Source organism: Kogia breviceps, chromosome 16 (genome assembly GCF_026419965.1).
Source record: "Kogia breviceps isolate mKogBre1 chromosome 16, mKogBre1 haplotype 1, whole genome shotgun sequence".
NCBI lineage: Eukaryota > Metazoa > Chordata > Mammalia > Artiodactyla > Physeteridae > Kogia > Kogia breviceps.
This window is the reverse complement of record NC_081325.1, coordinates 77,321,449-77,345,486: the sequence shown is the minus strand read 5'-3', so window position 1 is coordinate 77,345,486 and position 24,038 is coordinate 77,321,449. Positions and strand designations below refer to the sequence as shown.

Sequence of the window (24,038 nt, the reverse complement as noted above, 5' to 3'; positions counted from 1 at the left end):
GCCTGGGAGGACGCTTTGCACGGCGGTTTTCTGCTCAGGTCACGGAGAGGGGCGACTCCTCCTTCGGGCGGGGCAGAGCGGAGCTCCCCGTCCCTCCCGGCCTCCCCGGGGCCGTTCCCCTTGAACGCGGCCCGGACCCCTCCCCAGCCGGCCCCGCAACACAATGGCGCCCCGAGCGGGATCCCGCCGCCGGGTCCTCGCGCCAACAGCGCGCCCCCCGCGCGGGCCGCGTTCCCGGGTCCGCGCACAAAGGAGGCGCGTGGGCTCCTCGGCGCCCCGCGCTCTCCCGGCCCGCGCGGCCACCAGGTGCCGGCGCCAGCGACCCCGCGCCCGAGCGCCTCCGCGCATCCCGGGCCGCGGCGGGGGCAAGGTGGGGCGCGGGGCCTCGCGGCGCCCGCCGCCGGGCCTCCCACCGCCCCGGGCCTGGCCGCCGCGGGGGCGCGGGCCGGGGGCACTCACTTTCTCGATGGTGCCGGGCAGCAGGCGCTCCAGCAGCCTGCAGAGGACCACCCCATCCTTCAGAGACGCCTGCAGGAAGCCCTCCGGGTCCGAGATGGTTTTCTTGGGCGACTCCAGCACCCCCAAGGTAATGAGCCACGTAACGGTCTGCTCGGCGGAATTCATAGCGGCGGCGCGCCCGGCCTCCCCGCGCCGCGAGCCCGTCTCGGCGCCGTTCACCTCGGAGCGGCCGCGGCCCGGCCGGCTGCGCCCACCGCCCCCTCCTCCTGCTCGCCCATGGAGAGGCCGGCGACGGCGATTGGCTCGGGCGGCGCCGCGGTCCGGCCGGCTCGCGCTCCCTCGCGTGCGTCCTGGCCGACTGTCAAGTGCCTTTTCATTAGATGCACATGAACCTGCGGCGGCCGCCCGGCGCCGCCCCCGCCGCCGCCTCCCGGCTCCCAGCCGCTGCCGCCGATGACATCACCGAGAGGAGAAGAAAGACGCCGCGCTGGAGCGGCCCCGGGCCTCCCGGACCCCGACCCCCGGCCGCCCCGCCACCCGGCGGCCGCACACGCGCCCCCGCGCTCGGGCCCGCCGCCGTGCGCCCTCCGCGCCCCGGCCGGCTGTGCGCGCGCGTCCCCACCTGCGCCGCCGGGCGCCGGGCCCCCGCCCCAAGGGCCCGATGACCTCCAGCAGGCGACAGCCCGCCGGCCGCGAGGGCTCGCCGGGCCTCCCAACCCGCGGGCCGCGCGCGCCCTTAAGCGATGGCGCCCGGCTGGGCCCAAGCGCAGCCCCCTGGGACGCGAGCGCCCGGCCGGGCTCTTCTCGTTGTCCTGTTGTCCCTTCTGCTTCCTCCTTCCCTCTTGGAAGACTCGGAATCCTTTCCTTGTATTCTTAATTCATGAGTGTTTAAATTATTAAGTGCTTCCCAGAATGCTCTTTTTATTTTTGCCGGTTTCATTTCAAGAGGTAGGGGGTGAGGGGAGCTGCCAACGAGACGCTTGCTCCTCTCCGCTACCTTGCAAAAGCCAATAATTACAGAACACGGTGATAATTAAGTCTGTAACCAGATGGGTCTAATTCGGGGAGGAATTGATTTTCCTGATGCTGCTGCGATCCGTGGGGACGTGGACGCCCCGGAGCGCGGCGTGGCCGGTGTCACGTGTGCCCCCTGCCGGGCGGCCGGTCCGCAGCGCGTGTGACCTCCCCGGCCGGGGCGCCGCGGGCCCACTCTCCGGGACCAGAAACCTTGGAGCGGCTCCACTTGAAATTGATGCGGATGTTTCAAACACTGTCAGAGGAAGGTCAAGAAAACAGCAGAGCCTGAACCGGGTGACGGTGGGGAGGGAAAGACTGAGAACAGCCCCGTCCTAACAGGCCCCTTGGCCAGATCACACGGTGCGCGAGAGATGCTCAGTTGGAGAGCCGGCTGTGAACCCGCACGAGGTCCGGACCTAGAGGAGCTCAGACATCCCACCGCCAGGCAAAGAAGAAGCTGCTTCAAACCAGGAATGACCCTGACACACGTACATGCTAAGGAAGGGAGAGAGACTCTCCTTAAAGAAGGACCGTGAAGGTGTGCACGTGTGTCCATTTACACTACCCTGTACCTGAGTGCTTTTCCTGTTTGCTTGCTGTGACTGCCCTGGCAATGTAAAACAGCATTTGCACTCACCCGCAGAGAGCTTACTGTGTGCCAGGCGCATATATTAATCTCATTAGTGACAAAAGCTAGAAAACGTGAAGATTTTAAAAACCAGAAGCTTAACCAACTCTCCCCTTCCTCTGCCTACTTTTGCAATCATGAATTGCATCTATTTCCAGCTTCAAGTTAAGCGGTCAAGTTTTCTTTCCACAGGAGAACACAAAGTGATTTGAACAGCAGTGTGAATTCTGGATTATAAGGGCCATGTATTCGGCGGCCGCAGCGCGCACTTGCTGAGCGCCCAGGGTGTGCCCAGTGCTTGCTCCCTGCTTTGTGAGGCATAATCACGACGCCAGCCTCAGGAAGTTTCTCTCATCGTCCCCATTTTCCCGGTTGCACATCCCACAAGTGGTGAAGATGGACCCAAGCCCGGGCTCTGCAACTCCAGGACCCGCCTCACCCATTGTCCAGACCGCTTCCCTGTACACTTTCCGGGAAACGGGACGATTCACAGCTCCGTCAACTCTTGTGCCCAAGGACACTTTACCAACAGAAGGGTATTAACCCAAGAGTAGCAGTTCACTGAGATTCCTGTTTACTCTCATTACTGCTGAATTGGACACGTGATTTAGAATACAGTCGTTACAATTCCAGATTCCATTAAACTGGGTCTGGTGCTTATATTCTGGTAAACAAGAGTAAGATTCAGCTTGACTCAAGGAAATGGTCCTGCAGAAAGGCAGCTCTAGGGAGTGGCCTTAGGTGGCCAGTGAACCTGGCAGCCAGTCATTGTCAGAGGGGGGACCCAGAAGCCACCTGCTATAACCGGTCTTGGAAGTCCCTGAACGTTTTAATGCTTTACAGCAACTAGTGGCATTCTTTTACCTTGGATGTACGTTTATTTCAAAAAAGCTTATCTGGAAGGTATTCTAGAAAGTAACATTGTTCAAAGCTAGGCGTTTGGGGGACTTCTCTGGCGGTCCGGAGGTTAAGACTTCACCTTCCAGTGCAGGGGGTGCGGGTTCCATCCCTGGTCGGGGAGCTAAGATCCCACATGCCCCGCGGCCAAGAGACCAAAACATGAAACGGAAGCCATATTGTAACAAATTCAATGAAAGACTTTAAGAATGGGCCACATCAAAATTTTTTTTAAAAATCTTAAAAATAGCTAGATGTTTTCGAGGGTTTAATTGAGCTGAGTAGCCAAGGTGAGCATCTGGTTAAACTTAACATTTGTCCAAGCTCCTGTCGCAGAGGACGCGTGCTGTGGAGGAGAATCCATTGCTCTAGTGGGCTGGCACCAGTTAAGGTTGTTGTCTGCGGAGGCTTCTGGCCTGGCCTCTGGAGGCCCTTGGACGCACCTAAAGGTCGTGGAAGGGCTCTCAAGTCAGGCGCGTGTCCTTCGGTTCCCTCGTGTCTCACGAGAGAACTTCGGCCTCGTGCCCAGCCTGGCCGGCTGTTGATGCCTGATGGCCACACGCAGGCCGTTGTTAGGGGTTTACCCACAGATAGCCCCAAACCAGGAACTACCCAAAGCTCAGCTGAACTGTCCTAACTCAACTGGAGGGTGGTGTTACAAAAGTGTTAACATCTACCCCAGCCTGAAGCCAGACGGACAGATGGCTGTTTACCTGGCCATCACACCCTGTAGAGGCGCTTTTATCGACTTGCACCATCACCTAGATTGAAAAATGCAGCGAGAAGCAGTTCTATGAAGCTCACTGTATCTAATGTAAGTATTACTAAAGGCACTCATTTTATCAAGCAGTGTACTATTTATTTGGCATATATATGGTCAAATGCTAAAAATTAAAGACGCAAGGCAGGAAAAAAATATTTTCTGAACACATATAGCTGAGAAGTTACTCAGGACAGGAAGACATTTACAGATATAGTAATCATGACACCATGACCCATAATATCAAAAAGACGCGTGTCCTGGTTTGGGTCCCGGAGCAGATCCTGCGCCACCTTGGGTGAACATGGCTCACTTGGGGAGTGATCCCAGCGAGGACACGTGAGGAAAAGGAGAAAGTGACCCAAAGGTGTGCAGTGCGCAGCGGGGCTCAGCTCCCCCGGGAGCCTTGAGAAGCAAAGTGGATGCTGTGTCAGTCAGGGTTCTCCAGAGAAACAGAACCAGTAGGATATGTATAAAGACATTTATTGCAAGGAATTGGCTCATGTGATTACAGAAGCTGGCAAGTCGAATCTGCAGGTGGACCTGCAGGCTGGCGACATGCAGGAAGCTGACGTTCCAGCCTGAAGACATCTGTTGGAGAATCTTCCCTTCCCTGGAGGAGGACTGGTGTTTTTGTTCTGTTCAGGCCTTCAACTGATTGGGTGAGGCCCACCCATACCGGGGATGGCAATCGGCTTTACTCAGTCTACCAATTCAAATGTTAATCCCACCCAGCTGTGGTGCCAGGGGCGTGTTACCAAGCTGGCTACCGCTGGCGGCACGTGGGTCCCTCTGGGGCCCTGTATTCGATTCCCGCCCTGACCATAACAAAGCACCACAAGCCCAGGGGCGCTCAAAACAACAGAAATGGATTCTCTCACAGTCTGGAGGCTGCAAGTCTGAGATCAAGGTGTGGGCAGGGTGGGTTCCTTCTGAGGCTGTGAGGGAGGACCTGCTCCAGGCCTCTCCCAGCTCCTGGTGGTGGCTGGCCATCCCTGACCTTCCTTCTTGGCTTGTAGATGAGTCCTTCCAATCTCTGCCTCTGTCTTCACATGGCATTCTCTCCTTTTCTGTGTCAGTGTCCAAATTTCCCTCAGTTTATAAGGGTACCAGTCGCCAGATGAGGGCCCATTCTCATCTTAACTTGATTACATCTGCAAAGATCCTATTTCCAAATAAGATCACATCCGGAGGTACTGGGAGTTAGGACTCGATCATATCTTTTGGGAGAGAAAATTCAACCCACAATAGTACCCTTTGAGAAACCAGGACCATGCCTGCCCCAGACATATCCCACCAGAGGAAGGGGAGGCCGAGCTTCCTGTCACGTGACATCAAAGCAAGTAGGAAAATCTCAGAATCTCTCTTTACATGATGCTTGGATCCATGGGAGGTTCTGGTGGTGTCGTCCCGATCCATCCATGATGAATCTCCCCATCACTGTCATTCGTTTCAGTAGCTGTCAATCATTCCCTCCCAGACTCCATATTTCACTTGGAATTGCCATGGCTTGACATCCCTCCGATACTTATCAGCTGGAATTCTGTAAAGAGGCCCTGTTATTACACAGATAGTTCCTACAGGACAGAGAAGACAAACACTTGTTTTCTGCGTTTACCAGTTTTCAGTGTCATGGGTTTTGGTGCTGTAGCATCACGCCAAGGAGACCGACGATTTTTTTAAGTTTCATTATGAATTATGGATCTTGAAAAACATATGTGATGCACTTCAGCTTATTTCCCTCTTCCTAGTTTCTCTTTTTTGTACTTGCTGGGAGATGCTTCTCCAAGGGTCTCTCACATTTCCGAATATCTGAGCAGAAGTAGCAAAGCTTTTGTTCCACCTTTTCAAGAGTGTTTTAGACCAAGCGCCAAGCCCTTTGAAGATAGAGACGTGGCCCCCTCCTGGGCAGAGGACAAATCTGCTTGCTGACCAGTAGATTAAAAGTAAGATCTCCTCCGGGACGAAGTTAAGGCAGGTTCACCTGCAGTCCCTATGAGATCGGGCTTTGCTAAGCTGGGCTCCTCGGCTGTGACGTGAGCCCACGGTGCGTGTGGCAGCCACCTGAGCCCAGCCTGCATGGCCTTGGACTTGGGAGCAGGGGGCCCTGGTGAGAACCTGAGGCCCATGCTGTCTGCCCCGCCAAGTCACGTATCCTTTGTCTCTGACCCGGGAGTCTTGTGTCTTCTGCCAGCGCCACAAAACCCTGGCTTGACTGTGTTAGCTCTTGAGTAAAAATCCAAGATCCGGTATAGTTCTCTGTGGTGCTTTTACTCATTTCCCAAGATGAGTTATCAATTACCCTTTTTATTTTTTTTTTCTGTATATGGCTTTCACTGTGTCCCATGAGTTTTATTAGAAAGTACTCTCTTTTTCATTGCTCCCAAGAGGATTTGCAATTTCCCTTTTGAGTTCCTCTTTGAGCAAATCTTTTCTAGGAATAGGGTTCTTAATTACCAGGAAATTGAGAGTTTATTGGCCATTGACTGTGATTAGTCAACTGAGCCTATGAATCTCTGCTTTTCAAAATTTGCTAAGATTTTAAATGTTCCATGAACTTGAAAGGATGCATATGCTCTGTTCAAGAGATTATATACTTATATGTATTACGTAAGGTTTTCTGTGCTTTTTTAAAAAGAACTTTTTATTCCAAAATAATTTTAGACCCACAATAGGTTGCAAAAATAGTACAGAAGAGGCTCCCAGGTAGCTTCACCCAGCTTCCTTCAAAGATAACATCTCACACAACCAGAGAACCGTTCAAAGCAAGGGGGTGACATTGGTATAAGACTATCAGCTAACCTACAGACATTATTGGATTTCACCAGGTTTTATATGTATTTTTTTGTACGTACTTCTATCAACTCCACCGTGTGTGTAGGTGGTGTCATCACTGCCAAAATCGGGCTGCAGAACTGATCTGTCACTGCAGCAAAAGTTCCCGCTGCTGCCCCTTTGGAGTCACACCCCACCCCCACTGAACTTGAGTCTTGTTCCCCCTTTCCTATGAGATACATCTAATTGTCAAAGACATAACTGTTAAGATCAAGTTTTCCCTAAATCTCAAATAACACATTTGAGATGTTCAAAGCACAGGTTAATTAAAACTTTTATCTTTTTTTTTACAAATTATGCCTTAAATCAATTCATAATGTTCATCCTTCTCTTGATTGTTTCTTTTATCCTTATTCTCCCTGGATCTGATAATATTTTTCCATTCCTGTTTTCTTTTTACTTGTACTTACCTGATGACTCTTTACCTATATCCTCATTTTCAACCTTTCTTTATCACTTTAAGTTAGATTGTGTAAAGAGCATAAATGGGTTTATTTTTTTGTGCCTCATTGACAGTGTCTGGTTTTTTTAAATAAGAATTTAAGTCCATTCATGTTTAGTGTACTGACTTTATTTTGTCCCTGTTGTCTTAAATAAATTATTTTTTATTTTTCATTCATCTCCTCTTTTTTTTTAAACATCCTGGAGCCTCTCTTATTTTCCTGTTAACGCTTCTTTACATATTTTCAATGTTGCTTTTTTCCCCTCGTGATTTCTATTCTATATTTTTCCTCTGTGCTTTGAGGTATGTTTTCCATTTTATATTCTAGTCCAACAATGTGGGTGTTCTTCTCCTCCGATTCAGCAATTAAATTTTTCTTTTAGATTCAGGAAGTCATTTTTGTGTTGTACTTGAAACTCCTTAAGCCTGTTTTTGTCTCGTGTTTATAATTTTAGGAAAGTATATTTTGAGAGGAAACATACTCCCCTTCACAATCAAGGGGATCTATGGTGGCTAAAAGGATTGTTCCATGATTTTGTGGCCCAAGCAGAGAGCTAATCAGGAGGTTCCTGGGGACTGGCAGCCCTCTCTTCTCATGTCACAGCCACTCTCGGTATTTCCGCCCCGTTCAAACGCTTCACTCTGATTCTGCATTCCCCTCTTTCTGGAACGTGCATGTCGTACTAACTCAGATTTGCAGTCTGTTTGTCACACTGGGCTCTTGCCCAATCTCTGGACGGTGTTCTGCTAACTTCCCCCCCTTTGCCGTCTCCTCTCTCCTCCACTGGTCCCTTCCTGTCCTCCGCTAACACATCCTCGGTTTTTCCCACCCTCTCACCCCTCACCCCCACCGCACTCCCAGCCTTTAGGGATCCCTCCAGCACCCCGTCCTCCCCTCACCTCACTGTCCTGTGATCTCCTTCCCTGAGCCAATCCCTCACCCCCCTGTCACCCGGCACTGAGTGACTCTCTGTCACTGGTTCATGGAAACAAAGCACAGTTTATGTTGGGCACAGAGTTAACTCTCTGGCTGGTATCAGAACCTCACCAGGGCTGAAAGTCTGCCACACCTTTCTTATCTCCAGGAAGAGAATGAATCCGAGGTTCTCAGGCAGGCTTTTCACACTGGCTCTGCAAGGTCTTGGGGTTAAGAAGCCCTTTGTGATCAGATGGAAACTAAGAAACCCTCCTTGGGACTTCCCTGGTGGCGCAGCGGTTGGGAGTCCGCCTGCCGATGCAGGGGACGTGGGTTCGTGCCCCGGTCCGGGAGGATCCCACGTGCCGCGGAGCGGCTGGGCCCGTGAGCCGTGGCCGCTGAGCCTGCGCGTCCGGAGCCTGTGCTCCGCAACGGGAGAGGCCACAGCGATGAGAGGCCCGCGTACCGCCAAAAAAAAAAGAAAAAAGAAACCCTCCTTGCAGGCAGGGACCGTGAGAGGGCTGTGGGATTCCCTGGAGTGTGTCCACGGGCCTCAGGTCGAGACCATGCTGGCTGGAGAGCAAATGCCAGCGGAAGACACGCACGCCTGACGCCTTCTGTGGCTGAGCGAAGCTGCTTAAACAAAAGCAACAGGCATTAAGATGGAACTATTGCAATCATTTTTGTCTGCGTAATTTGTAATGAGGTTGTAATAGACAAGGATGTTAGAAAACAGAATGTTCTACAAATCTGTTTCTTCCCTCGTGTGAAGTTACTTTGCGGATACCAGTGAGTATCGTTCTCAGCGCCCGTGCCTGGATATTATATAAATATATAAAATATATACAAAACACCAGAGACAGGAGTAGATCTGGGTGCCAGGGCTCTGTGGATATGCCATAAGCCTGAAATAAACAGTGACCCTAAAAGTAGGTGGTGCTTTGATTTTTATTTTTAAATACCCATTGATTTTTTTAACCTATATTTCCCACAAAACCTAAAAATAGTTGTCTGTTGGAGAAGTACTTTTTGAAAAAGAACAGAAGCAGATGCCAACAAATAAATATTTGGTGGTGTAATTAGCTGCTGTCATATTTTATACGAGGGCAACAAAATCCATCTTACATGAACCTTTTTTGCTTTATAAATGGTTTCGTCCATTTGGATGTAAAGTCTACTTCCAAAAGGAAACGTTTTTAATTGCCCCATTTTCTGTCCTTTTGACTTATTGCAGAAAAAAAGCACCTCAAATGAATCATGGGTTTGATTAATTGGAACCCAATTTTTAGAAGCCACAAATTATTGAAGATTGAAAAGAGAGAAGTCCCTCAGGGAACAAGGCCTTGTGTGCTTAGCCAGTTACTAAATTTCATTAAGATACTGCCTGGGCAGTGAGTAAATTAGCCTGGTATGGAAAAGCCTCAGTCCCCACAGAACAATTTCTGATGAGAAGGTCCTCTTAGCTCAAGGAAACCGAGCAGAGAGGAAGGTGATGAAGTAAAGTGTGGATTCACAGCAGAGTTGAGAAAATAGGGCTTGAATTACGAGTCCAGGAGAGCAGGGATCAACCACTAGGATCAAGAATGGTGGCGGGGCAGATGGAGAGGCCCAGAGCGCAGGCTGGTGGGGATGTCGCGGGGACACGTGGGTGTGGGTACCAGGTGGCCTCACTGGAAGGCGGAGATGGCCTCAGAGTAAAGGGCGAGGGTAGGGTGAGGATACGCGTCCAGCGAGGGGAACGTAACACACACACACACACGTGCTTTCATAGCGGCAGCGTCTATCAATGTAAGAAGCAGGAAAATGTTCACATCGTTGGGAAAGAGCTTGGCAAACAAGATCAGTGAGATAGGAAATGGGAAGAGTGGGAACTAGGCGTGTACGAAATAAAGCCAGATTGTGGCCACCGTGACTGCGGACCAGTGGGGCGGGGCGGCAGGGACCGCGCCCGAGGAGCTGGGGTGCTGTACGCGAGCGTGTCATCATTCCCAAGGCCGGGGGACAGCCCGGGTGTCGCCAGCGCGCGGTGGCGCCTGCGGACGTGCGGATACAGAGCGGAACCGCCCGGTCCCCGGGAAAGGGATCCTCCCCGTCCCGGGGCTGCTGCACCTGCGGCGCCCTCCGGCCGGCCGGCCCGGCAGGGCTGGCAGGCGGCACGGTGCGCTCGCTGCTCCGGCCACCCCTGCGCCGGGCGTGCGCTGCTGCGCGCCTTCAGTCCTGCCCGCAGCCCCAGCTGTCCGGGCACCACTCGCTGGGCAGACCCCGGCTAGAGGGCTGAGCCCCTGGGCCGCCCACCGCGGAGGTGAGGCCCACGGCCCCCTCACAGCCCCCCTGGCCCTTCCCCTCGGCACCCCTGCGCCTCGGCCATCCTCCCACACCTCCGATCAGCAGCCCGTCCCGTAGACTCACTCTGTCCGTTCGGCCAGCCTGTGTGGCTCCATGTTCCTGCCGGCACCCGGGCTGGCACAGGATCCCCAAGAGTGGGACGTCCGGTCGAGTCGGGCCTGGGACGGTGTGGACGCAAGGAGCTGAGGACGGTTTCACAGGAGATAAGGAGCGGCGCTGGGGGGCGGGGTGAGAGCCCACCGGAAACGTCGTCAAGCAAAGGCAAGAAGCAAAAGAGCAGCTGTGCTGCTGCAGAGAAAGGCCTGGTAGGGATCCCACATTCTGAAGCAAGGTGCTGGGGGCGCCCAGAGCCAGGGTCTTGCCGGACCCTCTCACCCCGGCTGGAAAGGGGGGTCCAGGAATGGGGGGGGGTGGCGGTCAGAGAGCACTGGGGAGCCTCTTCTGGAAGGAGGGGCCGAGGCTCTGCCCGAAGGCAAGAGAGGGCACCTGGGGCCACTCAGAGCTTCACCCGCTCCCCGGGTTGGGGGGTGCGGCGACAGGCACCCAAGCTGACTCATCTGAGTGGTGAGACCGGCGCTGGACCAGGACCCTGTGTCCAGACTTGGTGCCTCGGAGAGGCTCACCTCTGAAGCAGACCTCTGGAGAGGTGAGGTGACAGCAAAAGTGGGGTCTCGGCTGGAGGAGGGGGTCCTTCTGAGGCTCAGGAACAGGCCAGGTGCACGCCAGGGACCCGTAGACAGGCGGTTCCCTCGGGGCCATCTCGAAGGACCCACCCGGGCCCTTCCGTTGGCAGGAGACACCAATCCCCCTGCAAGCAGGTGGCAGGGGAGGGGAGGGGATCCGGGTGGGGACCTGCTAGAAGCACAGCGCCCCTACCCCTCCGCATCCTGGGTCACGGTTGGGACCAGGCTGGGGGAGGAGAGCGGTTTCCAGCTGAATGAGGAGTGGAAGCCTTCATAGTAGAGTGGACTGGGAATACGTTATGCCCCCAAAATGTGATTCTTTGTCAGCACCTGACAAGGACCAGAAAAGCGACGCCCCCTGCCCTAGATCTCCTGCAGCGTGTTTCCGGGCTGCCCGCAAAGAGAGGGCCGACAGCGCGGCTTACAGGGGCCGGAGAGAAGCAATAAAGGCGCTTCCCTTTTTCATCCTTCTGAAGCCAACTTACTAATAAACTGCAGACACTCTTCCGTGAGAGAGAACGTTCTGACCACACGGGGTGGTCGGCACGAGGCTGGAACGTGGGCGCATGAGCAGGAAGCTGTCCTGGGCTCGGGACCAGAGGGGTGGGCGCGGCCAGGGACGGGGGACCGAGGGGACGCTGGGCGCGAGGGTCGTGCTCCCAAGAGGGGGCTCCTGTGCAGCGAGGAGACCTGAGGGCTGGTGGCCACGCGCCCCCTTCCAGCTTAGCGAACAAGCTGGCGCTCCGAGTGTGCGCCTGGCGGGTGTGGCCGGCTGGAGCCACCCTTCCCGCTCACGGCCAAGGCCAAGGTCTGGTTTCCGGTCCTGGAAGTTTGGGTCCACGCTTCAGACAGTGTTTCTACAGGTGAGTAACCACGTGCCGGCAAGACTGCTCTACCCCGCCCTGGGCTGAAAACGGGCCCCGTCCTTTGTTTTCGTCCGTGTTCACACGTCAGTGCAAAGATCCAGAGAAGAGGCGAAACGAGCCCCACTTGCTTACACGCTAGTAACCTGGACATTCACGCCTCCTGCAGCTTATTCCCTTCTGACTTCATCTTCAGACAGCACTGAGAAGACGCTGGGCTCAGTAACACGCAGGCCACCTCTGGGCTGGCGGCGTGTGGCGGGAACGACGCTGAGCTCTGGGAAGGACGCGTCCGCGTGCAAGGGAGAGGTGGCTCTGCCGTGGGGCGTTAGGCGCTCCCGACCGCCCCAAAGCTGACACTCAGTTAGGGCTCGGGGGTTCATCGCTGCAGCAGCTTAAATGTAACGCGGGCTTAAAATGAAGAAGAATAAAGGACTTCATCCACAACACCTCGCATTGGTCAAGAAGAGGCCTCCCTAACTCGAGAAATGTCTTAAGACTTCCACTCGAATACTTGGTGTGCGACATACGTATTCTGAGTGCTTGTAATTACACAGCTCTTAACCTTCATTACTCTTTCCCTAGTATCTGGCTAAGGCTATACTGTTTGGAAAACCCTGGAAAAACTATATGTCAAGTAACGTAAAAATGTCCCACAAATGAAAAATAGGTTTACGATATCAAATGTTGGTGAGGATGTGGAGAGACAGAAATTGCAGCCGGTGGGAATGTAAATCGGTACCACCTTTCTGGAAACCTGTTCAGCAATTCTACTCCTAAATAGACACTTCTCAGAAATGCAAACATACGTGCACCGAAACACGTGTGCAAAATGTTCAGAACCGCGTCAGTCATAACAGCCCATCCTGGGAGCAGCCCAGCTGCCTGCTGGCCGTAGTCGGATAAATGACCGCGGTATATTCAGACAGTAGAACGCTATAGTGCAATGATGTGTGAACACACTACATACATACTACATGTATACTACATACATACTACCATGTAATATTGCTTCACTCAGAACATGGACGATCTCATGAACATAATATTAAGAAGAATCCAGACACACAATATAAACCATTTATTCGGTGTTTAAGAGCAGCAGGATTACCCTATGATGAAGCCACAGTCAGAAGAGCACTCGCTCTGGGAATTCCCCAGCGGTCCCGGGGTTAAGACTCTGCGCTGTCATTGCTGAGGGCACAGGTTCAATCCCTGGTTGAGGAGCCAAGATCCCACAAGCCTCGCGGGGTGGCCAAAAAAAGAAAAAGGGCACTTACTCTGAGGAGGGTGATGTCTAGGAAGGGGTAATGAGGGAATTGCCGGGTAGCATCCTGTCTGTTGCCCCAGTGGTCCCACAGATGTGTTGCCTTTGGAAAAATTCTTCCAGCGGTACATTTGGGATTCGTGAACTTTTCTGTACACATGCTATGTTTCCATTTAAATGTTGACTTTAAAATACATCTATATCCTTCAAAGTGTACTTGTAGACGTTTAGGAAAATTAGTTTTGAGACTAAAGAATACATAAGTGAATTTAATGAGAGTGACACAAGTCCTACGCGATTCAAGGAGTTAAATATTTGTGTTTTAATAAATGTGTTGAAATTTGACACGTACATATGTTTTTAATTAAGATATCAATGAGCAGAATAGAAATAAAGCTGTTGATTAACACCCCCTATTGGCCGTCAGCAGTAAGTGCAGGTAGAATCAATACAGGAGAATAGATCAATGGTTGAGAGAGCTCTGATGCTCATGTTTGCTCATAGGAGTTATAAATCAGCATTAGAGTTTAGTAGGAAAGGTGGAAAAGAAGTCAGGGTTGTAAAAATGATATCTGATAAGTGGACAGAGCTGTACTGACTGCGTCTTCACTTCAGAACATCTATTTCCCTCATTTAACCGTCTGGGCGGTCACGGTCCAAACCCCTCTGTCCCCACGCTGGACGCGATGCTGTCGCCCCAGAGGGGAGCCCGCGGCTGCATCCTTCTCTGTTCTGCGGCCAGCTCCTGCGCCAATTGCTCAATTTAACGACCCCAGGACCTCATAAAAGTGGAGTCATACAGGATTTGTCTTTTTGTGACTGGCTTATTGTTTTATGTTCATTTTTAACAAGAAAGCCTTGCAGGAATTTTTAATAAACTCTGCCTGTTCCCGTACAATTGGTTTCATGAACGCTTCCCCTGTTCTGTCCCTTTGCGATATTTCTCCTCTCCCTCTCTGCTTAAATCCTTTATTCTACTAGTTCTCCCTACCTCTTGCTCTCAGTGCACTTTCTTCTCCCTTTCCTGGCTTCCGCTCCTTCCCATTTTCCACGACATCACTGGCAGGGAACTCTAAGGAGCCATGTGCAGCGGATGACCCATGGGGAACCGGGGTGGTCATCCTCGGGCCCCCCGGTGGTCAGTGCCAGATCTCACTGTAGGGCTCACTCGCCAGTGCCCCCTGACCCAGGGGGACAGTCACCTTTCATGTCTCCACAAAAAAGCATGAGGGGAGGGGGAGGAGATGCCTTGAAGCAAGTGAAGACACCTCGCCGAGGCCACTACAGCTTTTATTTTCCAAGGAAACAAGACAAATGTAACCAGGTCCCAAGGGACCCTCCGGGGCTGCGAAGAAGGAAGGGGTCCCAAGTCAACACTTGGCGGGTGGGAAGTAGCAGATTCCGGAGGATGGGGGAGAAGCGGGCACGGAGGGACCTGAGGCCAGGTTGGTCCCGAGGGAGGGCAGGGGCTGCCCTGAGCTGGGAGCCTCTGAGGTCCCCGCACAACCCAAGGGAGGGGTAGGGGGCCCTCGTGATGCACATTATGGGCTGAACTCTGTCCCTAAAAGGATGTGTTCACGTCGCAACCCCCAATACCTGGGAATACGGCCTTACCTGGAAAGAGGGTCTCCGCAGATGTCATGAGTTAAGATGAGCTCACATCCGAGCGGTGTGTGCCCTTCGAAGGTCCAATGTGACTGGCGAGGAAGGTGAGTTTCCCCACCTTGTACATATCTTGAGGTCTAAATTCTATTCCCCACAAAGAGAGAAAGCGAAAGGCTTTTTTTTTTTTTTTTTTTGCAGTACGCGGGCCTCCCACTGTTAGGACCTTTCCCGCTGCGGAGCACAGGCTCCGGACGCGCAGGCGCAGCGGCCACGGCTCACGGGCCCAGCCGCTCCGCGGCACGTGGGATCCTCCCGGACCGGGGCACGAACCCGCCTCCCCTGCATCGGCGGGCGGACTCTCAACCCCTGCGCCACCAGGGAAGCCCCGAAAGGCTTTTTAAAACATATTTTAAACAAAGCAAAGTACAGAAGGTTTGCAAAGAGCGCCAGGCCATCCTGCCATGCTTTGCATTTTCTCAGCTCATATTTCTATTTTATAACCGATCATGGCAATAAATCAGCATTTTCTTGTGGACCAGAAATATGATTTCCCATTTTGCAGAGTCAACACTTAGATGAGCGATAGCGACTGGGGTGGTGACTGGGCTATTCTCTGGTGTCCGTTTATTAAGTAACAACGTAACAACTCTTCCCTGAGCACCTGCTGCGTGTCAGGCGCCGGGCCGGGGCCGCGCGCACCCTGAGGGCCGGTGCGCCGTGGCCCGTGCGCGTTCACGGTGCTCGCGTTGTACCCACGTTGTTGTTCGTGCTCCCCTTTCCCAGTCCTCATCGTCTTATTTCCTATGTAAACTGGGGGCTTTAAAATCAATGACGTTACATCGCATTTTATAGAATCTTGGGCAACTTCCTACTTCTCTGGTTTTCAATTTGTTGAAATACAAGGGTTGGCCTCAGGCTTTCTGATTCAGACGGCAGAAGGCAGAGCGTCTCGGAGCCTTTTCTCCCTCAACATGAGTTTCCTATTTGATTTCTAATGAAGTTGCTTACATATTTATAGGAGATTCGAAAAGTACGTCTATAATAAGTAAAGAGATGAAATGTGATGGTTTCCATTTCATGGAACAAGAAATATCAAATAAACTGCTAACCTGCCATCTTTCCGTTTAAAGTTTCTGTTGACTCTTGGCAAAAGGCCTTACGACGAAACAGGAGAATTCAGCCTCAGCCCCGCGCCACCGCAGAGGAGTTCAAAATGACGTGTCACTGTTGTGTAGACTGTGTCCTAAAAATACGGGGTGACAACCCCACATCAAGAGAGAGGGAGCAGTAAACAGAGGAAACAGAACCCAAGTGAAGTCATAGCCTCAGAATCTTTTCTTCCCAAGTAGTTGAGAAAAAGAGCAGCAAATGTTCTAAGATGACCTAATTTAACAGGGGTGGTTTGGGGACACGGTGAAGAATCCAAGAAACATGAATGGGAGGGTTAGACGTGAGGGTAGGGCGGCAGCTGTGGCAACTGCAGCTTCTGGAAGGAAGCCCACCTCTCGGTGGACCCGAGCCGCTGAGGCCCCACGGATGCGTCGCTGTGGGTGGCGCCCAGACCAGGCGAGGCGAGGCAGGACCGCAGCCAGGACACACGCTCAGCACTGAACCGCCAGCCGCAAGCAAAACTCAGGGGCGGCAGGCCCCCCCGTGCTCTCAACCGTTTCAAAAACATCGCAGCCCTGTTGACTCTCTCCTGTCCCGCAGTTTTTTGAGAACCCGTGGCGTGCGCGGCATCGCGCTGGGGGAGGCCAGCTGGGGACTCTGCCCGGGGCTGAGAGTGTCTCTTCCAGTGACGCATCCCAGACCCGGGCTGATAACCGCACGACGGGTCTGGGGGCCCAGTGGCCACTGTGAGAGGGACCTGAGCTGAAGCTCACTGGCCACCTGCCCTCCACAAGCCGCTACTCCGACTGGTGGCCGCGGTGCGTCTGGGGTCTCCTGGAATCAGCATCAGTTCCGAGCCAGCGTCCAGGAGACCCCAGATGTCTGATTCTTCCCCTTTCCCCGGTGCACGGTCACCCTGGCAAAAGGCCGTGTCCTCCTCGGAGAGCCGGGAGAGAGGTGAGCTGTACATTATCTGCAGGGGACCGGGGTCCTTCCTTCAAGGGGCCTGGCCTCCCCGCCCTTCAAGGGGCTCCGGGTCTGAGAACTGACTGAGGGGCCGTGACTCTGTGTTTATAATTCCGCTTCGACTTCTGTTCCCTCGACCTCAAACTTTTCTGCCCATCCAGATGGAGTCAGAACCCCGCGGGGCTCCTCTGTTTCCCCTCTAGGAACTCCGGGACCGGCCCGCCGGCGCCCCGGGCCTCTGCACGCAGACTGTCCCGAGCCTGCTGGGTCCTCCTTCGCCACGGTCCCCACACCCGCCTCACCTGTCGCAGCTCCGGCCCCCGGGCCCCAGCCCCTCGGGCCCCAGCTACTCCCGCTGCATTTAGGTTTTGCAGGATTTTTGTGTGAGGTCTGCCTTCGGGGAAGCGTGCTCCCGGCTCGCCCAGGACGCAGGGCTCCCCCCGCGGATGCGCTTCCCGCACTCGCGGCGAGAGGTGTGTCCTCTGGACCCCCCAGGGGAGCAGGTCTTACCCGGAAACCCACCCTAACACCCAGGCTCCCTCGGCCCCGGGTCCCTTCCTCTAGGGCACGCAGGCGTTTCGCTTCATTTAATACACACCACGTCAGGGCCACGTTTTAGCCAAACTAACCAACCGAACGCCCTGTCTGACCTCTGAGACTAATGACACAGCCAGCCCGCCACCTCCGCTTACTGAGCCGCGTCCTACAATCCGGCCTGACCCGAGGGTCTGTGCCCTCTGCCACCACCCCAGGCCCGCACACGTTCCTGCTCTCTGTGCAAATCAGGAAAGCTTCTGTGGGAGCGCGGGGCACCTCGCCTTCGGGGCCTGCGGGGACCTGAGGCCAGTTACAGGCCAGTGGGGGTGAGACCCCGGCTTCGTCAGGACCCGGCCGTCCCGTCCCTTTCCAATTCCCAGGATTCCAGGAGGATGGGTAATCTTAACAGGCGTGAGCAGGGCCCCAGCCGACCAGACGCGGTAGTTTCCGGAGCCCACGCGGGTTCCTGGCCCCATCCAGATGGAGGGTCCTTGTAGGGAAGCGAGTCCTGAGCCGGCTCGCTACGCGTGACTGGGCTTAGGGAACCAGGGGACAAGCAGCTGGACAGAGGGAAAAGCCAGAAAAGGCAGAGCCGAGCGTGTGCACGCGCGTGTGTAGGAGCAGACCTGTGTTTCTGTTGTTGCTGAAGTTTAAAGTATGAGGCAAGAAATCCTGAGACTGTCCTGGTTCACTAATGGAGCGTCCATAAGATACCAAACGGCATTGTAAATCGAACACACTCGTATTGACTCGTGTTCCCTCACAAAACCCCTGAAGGGTTCTTGTTCTGGCTGTAAATCAGTTAGACCCATTTTCCAGATGAGGAAATTGAGGCGACAGGTCAGCTGCCTGACGATTCTGGCCTCAGAGTCTCAGCGGAGGACGGCGTCCAGACGGGGAGCTGAGAAGGGCAGGAAGAGACCTCAAGAAATGCCTGATGAGCCAGCAGACGGGCCGCGTCCTGCCCGCGCTCACAGGGAGAGCTGATCCCAGAGAAGAAGTTGCTCTGCGCAAAGCTGTCCGGATCGTCAACAGGCTAGTGAAGAGAAATAGATAGGGAAGAGTCTTTTTTGGGGTGACCTTGAACTGAAAGGTCACAGGAAGCACACAAGTGCTCAAGCACACGGCCCCCACACACACACGCTCCCAGGCAGGGCTGAGAAGCACCGGCTTACACCTCCCACTTGTGGGTGAATGCATCTGGGGAACTGACCTGAGTCTCCTCTGTGGCTGTCCTGCGGCTTCATTTCTGGAGGCTGAACCTGTGTCCACCTGCAGGATGTGCAAACGGACCAGTGTGCCTAGACCAGAGCATTGTTTAGATGAAGCAGTGCTTCCGGCTCTTGGCCGAATGAGACACCCAATAACTCCTGGACAACCGGGACCTCTGTTCTCCCTCCGTGTGGATGCAGCGGCCCAGGGCCGCCTGCACCAGGACCCCTCGCCACAAGGACCGGCGGCGGCCCTGACTCCTTGAGTAGATTCTCACTCTGGACCTAGATAGAAGCAAAGCTCTCCAAGGAGAGAGCCTAGAAGAGCCCGACTGACCCTCTTGCTCAGGAGTTCAAACCCGTTTCTGGTGGGATTTTCATGGTGTTTCCGTGGTACCTCAAATGACCATTGCAGATTTCTCTGAAACACAAATAATTTTACTTTTGTCGAAAGGTCAGACTGGCCCGCTACAGTGTTTTGTGAAGTGTTATGAAATGAAACAAAGAGAGACAAACCGTCACCCCTCCAGACACTTCTTGGAGTTACTGGTCCAGGGAGGGAGGACTGGATCCCTCTCGCGCGCTGCTCATGATCATACGTTTGTTATGCACTGAATCCTGTCCCCGAGTCCGTATGCTGAAGCCCTAACCCCCAGCACCTCAGAGTGTGACCTTATTTGGAAGTGGCACGGTTGCAGATGTGACCACTTAAAAGGAGGTCACGGCGGGTCGGGCTGGGCCCTCGGCCAATGTGCCCGGTGTCCTTATACAAAGGAGATATTCCCACAGGGAGGACAGCACGTGAGGACGGAGGCAGACATCCAGGCGATGAGGCAGGTGATGTCGCCAAGGTTGCCAAACGTTGCCGGCAAACGACCAGACGCGGGGAGAGGCCTGGGCGGGTCCTCCCTCGTGGCCTCGCGAGGAACCGCCCCTCGTGCCCACACCCTGATCTCAGACCGTGAGACACGAAACGTCTGTTGTTCAAGCCGCCCGGCATGCGGCAGGTGCTTGGCTACAGCAGCCCCGGGGAACCAGTGTGCTGCTCACTGCGGCCATTGTTTGCCGAGTGCTTTTCTGTGTTCGCCTCGGAGCTGAGCCGTATGTAGGCCATCACGCCGAATCCTCCTGAGGCCCTCTGGGGAGGTAGTGGTGTTACCCCCACTTGCCAGATGAGGCGTAAGAAGGGGTCTCGGGGGCGCTAGGGAGCCCGCCCTAAGCCACACTGCTAGCGCGTCGCGGACCGAGGCGTGAGTCCCGGTCGGCCGGGCCGAGGCTCTGCGCGACGCTGCCACGGCTCCAGGCATCGTCGTCCTTGCTGTTTCAGTGCTATTTTCCATTTTATTCTGAAGCGGTTTCAAGTTTATAGAAATGTTGCACAAATAGTACAAGAGTTCCTGCTGACTCTTCACCCAAGACCCTCGTCCAGATTTCTTTCCGTTGCCCCGTGGCTTTTTATGACAAAGGAACCGATCTAGGATCCAGACTTATAGTTGATTTACAATATCATGTTAGTTTCAGGTGCACAGCACAGTGATTCAGATATAGACATATACACATATATATATATGTTCTTTTTCAGATTCTTTTCCCTTGTAGGTTATTACAAGATATTGAGTAGAGCTCCCTGTGTGCTGTACGGTAGTAGATCCTTGTTGGTTATCTATCTAATATATAGGAGGGACACACCCAGGTTTACGCCTCTTTAATCGCTTCAGCCTGGGACCGCCTTCATCCTCTTTGACTCCCATGACCTTGACGCTGGGGAGATTATGGGCAGAGGCCGTTTTGTAGAACGTGCCCCGCTCCTCTTGACCTGACGCGAGGTTCGGCCCCTTGGGCAGGGAACTCACAGAAGCGCTGCGTCTCTGTGCCCCTCCAGGTGGCACATGGTGTCTGTCTGTCCTGTCGCCGCGGCACGAACATTGGTCGCTTGGTCGGGAGGGTGTCTGCCAGATTCTTTCCTTCCTCTGTAATCAATAACTGTTTTGCGGGGATGTACTTTGAGAGTAGGTAAGTATCCCACCACTTCTCCAGCTGACCCACCGGCCTGGTTACACTGAGGGTTGTACATGATGACCTTTTCACTCCATTATTCCTGCTGCTTTAAGAGTTTCCCCAGAGCTTTGTTTATATCATTCAAACTAATGTTTTAAATGTTAAACTATATTGAACAAGTTTGAAAATAGAATGAATTATTAATTGTTATCTTTAAATACGTCTAGTTGTTTGACTAGAATCGACCAGTTTCCCTACAAAATTTCATCCGAGAAAGCCTGGCCTAAAAGGTCGTTGATTTCATATATTTCTGTCTCTCACTAGCTTCCCTGTCACCCCACCCTTTCTGCTTATTTAGTTCAAATGACTGGCGGTATAGAAATAAAAATATGAGCAAGATAATGTCACACTTGTGAACATTTCAAACCAGAGTTAAGGAGGTAGGAGGGTCTGAGAATAATCCCTTTGGGGAATACGATATTTAAAGCTGTAGAATTTACTGAGTGTGGTTTCTTTTTCCACTGGATGGCATAGTTAATATCTAAAAATAGAAAAACCCATTAGACTAGCGTGTAACAAGCAGAAGCATATTTCTTTGAGACAGTGTGTCATGCATATGCTATCATGAAAGCATTTACAAAACATCCAGAAATTTTGGATTTTTGTTCAGAACCCACTGCTCCTGTCTGGCTTAGGGTTCACATTGCCTATAACATGTCACTTTTGACCAGAAGTTCAGCAGCTTTTATAAATTCAGTTGTCTTTGGAAGCTTTTCTACAACCATTTGTAGGCAAGGGTAAGATGCATAAAACAAAATAGAGTGGTTAGGACCATATGTTTCAGTCAAAAATTATTTCGGGGGAAAGAATGAAGCAGATTTTTGCCAGAAGACAGGGGCACTTCACCAGCCAATGAGATCTGAACACACCCGAGTCCCAGCCGAGGCCAGGAATCTAAACTCCAGGTAGCTGATTGTTTTATATACTCTTGTCCTTCTCTGAAGAGCTCAAGGTTCGAATGTGAATGTCAATCATCAGTTACGTCCACACCAGCTAACAAGCTGTAGCTTTCCCTGCAAGGTGTCTCCGAGGAATTCTGGAAGCAAACAAGCATGGAGACGGGTCAAGCCTGTGGCCGCCCCGTCCGGCTGCAGCATTTCTTCTCCATGGCAGGAAACGAGCCCAGCTTCCTCGGTTGGCAGAGAGCCCTGGACTTTCACCAAGAGTGGATCTGGGAGGCTCGCCTCATTGGGCTGGTCCAGGTAGGGCCGGCAGAGCCCCAGGTGAGCTATGGAGGTGGGACCTGAGCAGAGAGCTACACCTGCACAGTAGGAACGGTAGGAAGGCGGGTCTACATCAGCGCCTCTAGACAGGCTGAGTCTGCAGAGTTCTCAGAAGTCACGTTGGCAAGACGCTCACGTATCCAAATGCTGGGCCCTTCTGTCCGAAGGGTGTTAACTGGTGTAGACAAAGGGCAAGTAGGTTTCCTATCGAAGAGATGGGGCCGCCCCCCAAGCGGGCTAGGTCAGGCCTGAGGAAAGGTTTTGTTTCAACTAGAGTGTTTTTAAGCTCTTTTAAATTGGTCGGTCATGTTTAAAAACAGGAAGAGTTCACAGAAGATATGGATTTCTGTTTGCCTTGAAAAAACGGAGCCATCTGGCCGTACTGGGCCGGCACCCGTGTGAAAAACTCCCCCGTCACCCAGCGCGGCCCCTAGGAGCCCCCCCACCCCCGACTCCCAAGTGCCACCGGCAACGCCTGGCCTACAAGCCCCATAGCTTAATTTTTTAATCATAGTTTTGATCTGTTAATAAGTAATAGTGCCTCTCTGTTTATAAGTTTAAGAACACAGAAAAGCCCAGGTATAAAATAAAACATTCATAAGCCTATCTATTCAAATATTTGAGGTATATACTTTGAAACTTTACCTTCGACGTACAGAATTTTTTAATATAAAAATAGGATCGTGGCTTCCCTGGTGGCGCAGTGGTTGAGAGTCCGCCTGCCGATGCAGGGGACGCGGGTTCGTGCCCCGGTCCGGGAGGATCCCACGTGCCGCGGAGCTGCTGGGCCCGTGAGCCGTGGCGGCTGCGCCTGCGCGTCCGGAGCCTGCGCTCCGCAACGGGAGAGGCCGCAGCAGTGAGAGGCCCGCGTACCACACACACACACAAAAAAAATAGGATCATGCTATAAATACAGATTTATAATCTGCCTTTTATCATTCAATGCTATGTAATAAATATTTTCCCATATCAATAAATACATTCTTGGGATGATTAAAATATTTATTTTCTGAAATTGGTACACAGTGTTCTATCTTCTGGATATACCATCATTTATTTTAAAAACCTGTAGGATATACAGGTAATTTTCATCTTTTTACTAATTTAAATATGCATATTAAAGTAATAATAGGTAAATCTATGTAGACATCCATGATAACTCCTTGGGATGAATTCCTGGAAGTGGAAATTATGGATCCAAGACTATTACAGTATTGCCAAATTGCTTGCAAAGAATACACTGGTGTATATTCTCACTGGTGTGTAAATCCCACCCTTGCAAACAACGTGTGTTAGTAATTGCCTGATATTTGCTAATTTGATTGGGAGAGACTTAATATTTTAATTTCATTAATTTGATTATTTGTGAGAACAAACTTTTTTCCATAGGCTTATTGGATATTAATTTTCTGGGTTTTTTTGTGTATTGTCTATTCACATCCTTTGCTCTTTTTATACTGGTACATTTGTCTTTTTTATTGATCTTTAGGTTTTAATTATATTGTCCTTGTAATTTTCCTTCCAATCTTTTGTTTGGTTTTAAATATAATTTATGCAATAAATTCTTTCTTAAATCTAAGTCTGTCTTGTCCCTCATGGAGTCTACCTTCACGTGTGAATAGCACAACTTAGCATCTTTAATAATTTCTCTCATAATGCTTTCATATTCCCTCAGTCAATTCCTCAGGACTTGATTGTATAGCTTTTTTAAAATCACAAGTTACGTTTGGATAACAGGTACTTTCTGCACCCCTCCTACTCTGTTCTAGGAGCTGCAGGAGAGAGGATGGTCCAGGGTCCTTTTCTCTAGGTGGAGGGGGAGATGAGGCAGAGCAGTAAACAGGTAAATACAAGCTCATTCATGGCCAGAAGACAGACACGACACAGACCCTCACAAGTGGCCTTGTGATCGAACGTAAACATGAACAGTGTCAGTCACAGGGAAATCGCTGTTTGATACGAACAACGCTCACAGTTTTAAGTTTGTTGAAAATGCGTGACACTCCCCCACCGCCCCCTCTTTCCAGGGCGCTGGCGCCTCCCTTTATCCGTCGGCTCCTCTCCCTTCCCCCGCACCTCTCACAGCAAAGTGTCCCCGTCCCCCTGGACCAGCAGGGGGGCCTCTGGCTTCCTACCAGCCCAGGACAAGGGGCAGATCTGATGGGAACCAGAAAACGCTTCCCTGAAAAAGTTGTTCTGCCTGAGTTTTTCTTCT

General features: G+C 52.4%; 1 protein-coding gene and 2 long non-coding RNA genes across 10 annotated transcripts in view; 1 reads left to right on the top strand and 2 right to left on the bottom strand.

The window, feature by feature from the left end:
• Nucleotides 1-927, bottom strand: part of ARHGEF7 (Rho guanine nucleotide exchange factor 7) — a 125,565-nt gene extending 124,638 nt beyond the window's left edge. For 2 of the 4 annotated variants that reach the window (XM_059041922.2, XM_067016867.1), the window contains exon 1: nt 460-925. In XM_059041922.2, the coding sequence (XP_058897905.1) occupies nt 460-624 (165 nt within the window). In that variant the 5' untranslated portion in view covers nt 625-925. Of the gene's footprint in view, nt 1-459 lie in introns of all 4 variants that reach the window. The other 2 variants (XM_059041914.2, XM_067016870.1) reach the window with 2 other exon arrangements.
• The window catches only part of LOC131743346 (uncharacterized), a 35,134-nt gene continuing 11,527 nt past the window's right edge, over nt 432-24,038 (top strand). Inside the window, exon 1 of one of the 3 annotated variants that reach the window (XR_010837306.1) lies at nt 432-586. This is a non-coding gene — a long non-coding RNA (uncharacterized lncRNA). Of the gene's footprint in view, nt 587-21,622; nt 21,824-23,600; nt 23,667-24,038 lie in introns of those variants that run through there. The other 2 variants (XR_010837307.1, XR_010837308.1) reach the window with 2 other exon arrangements.
• On the bottom strand, nt 13,643-19,204 carry LOC136792826 (uncharacterized). Of its 3 annotated transcripts, none has more exons than XR_010837302.1 (5): nt 19,059-19,204; nt 18,545-18,963; nt 17,097-18,367; nt 15,828-15,961; nt 13,643-14,862 (listed from the first exon to the last, which is right to left on the bottom strand). It is a non-coding gene; the product is annotated as an uncharacterized lncRNA (long non-coding RNA). The 3 variants fall into 3 exon arrangements; XR_010837303.1 differs by having other exon boundaries at nt 17,958-18,367; XR_010837301.1 differs by having other exon boundaries at nt 15,828-18,367.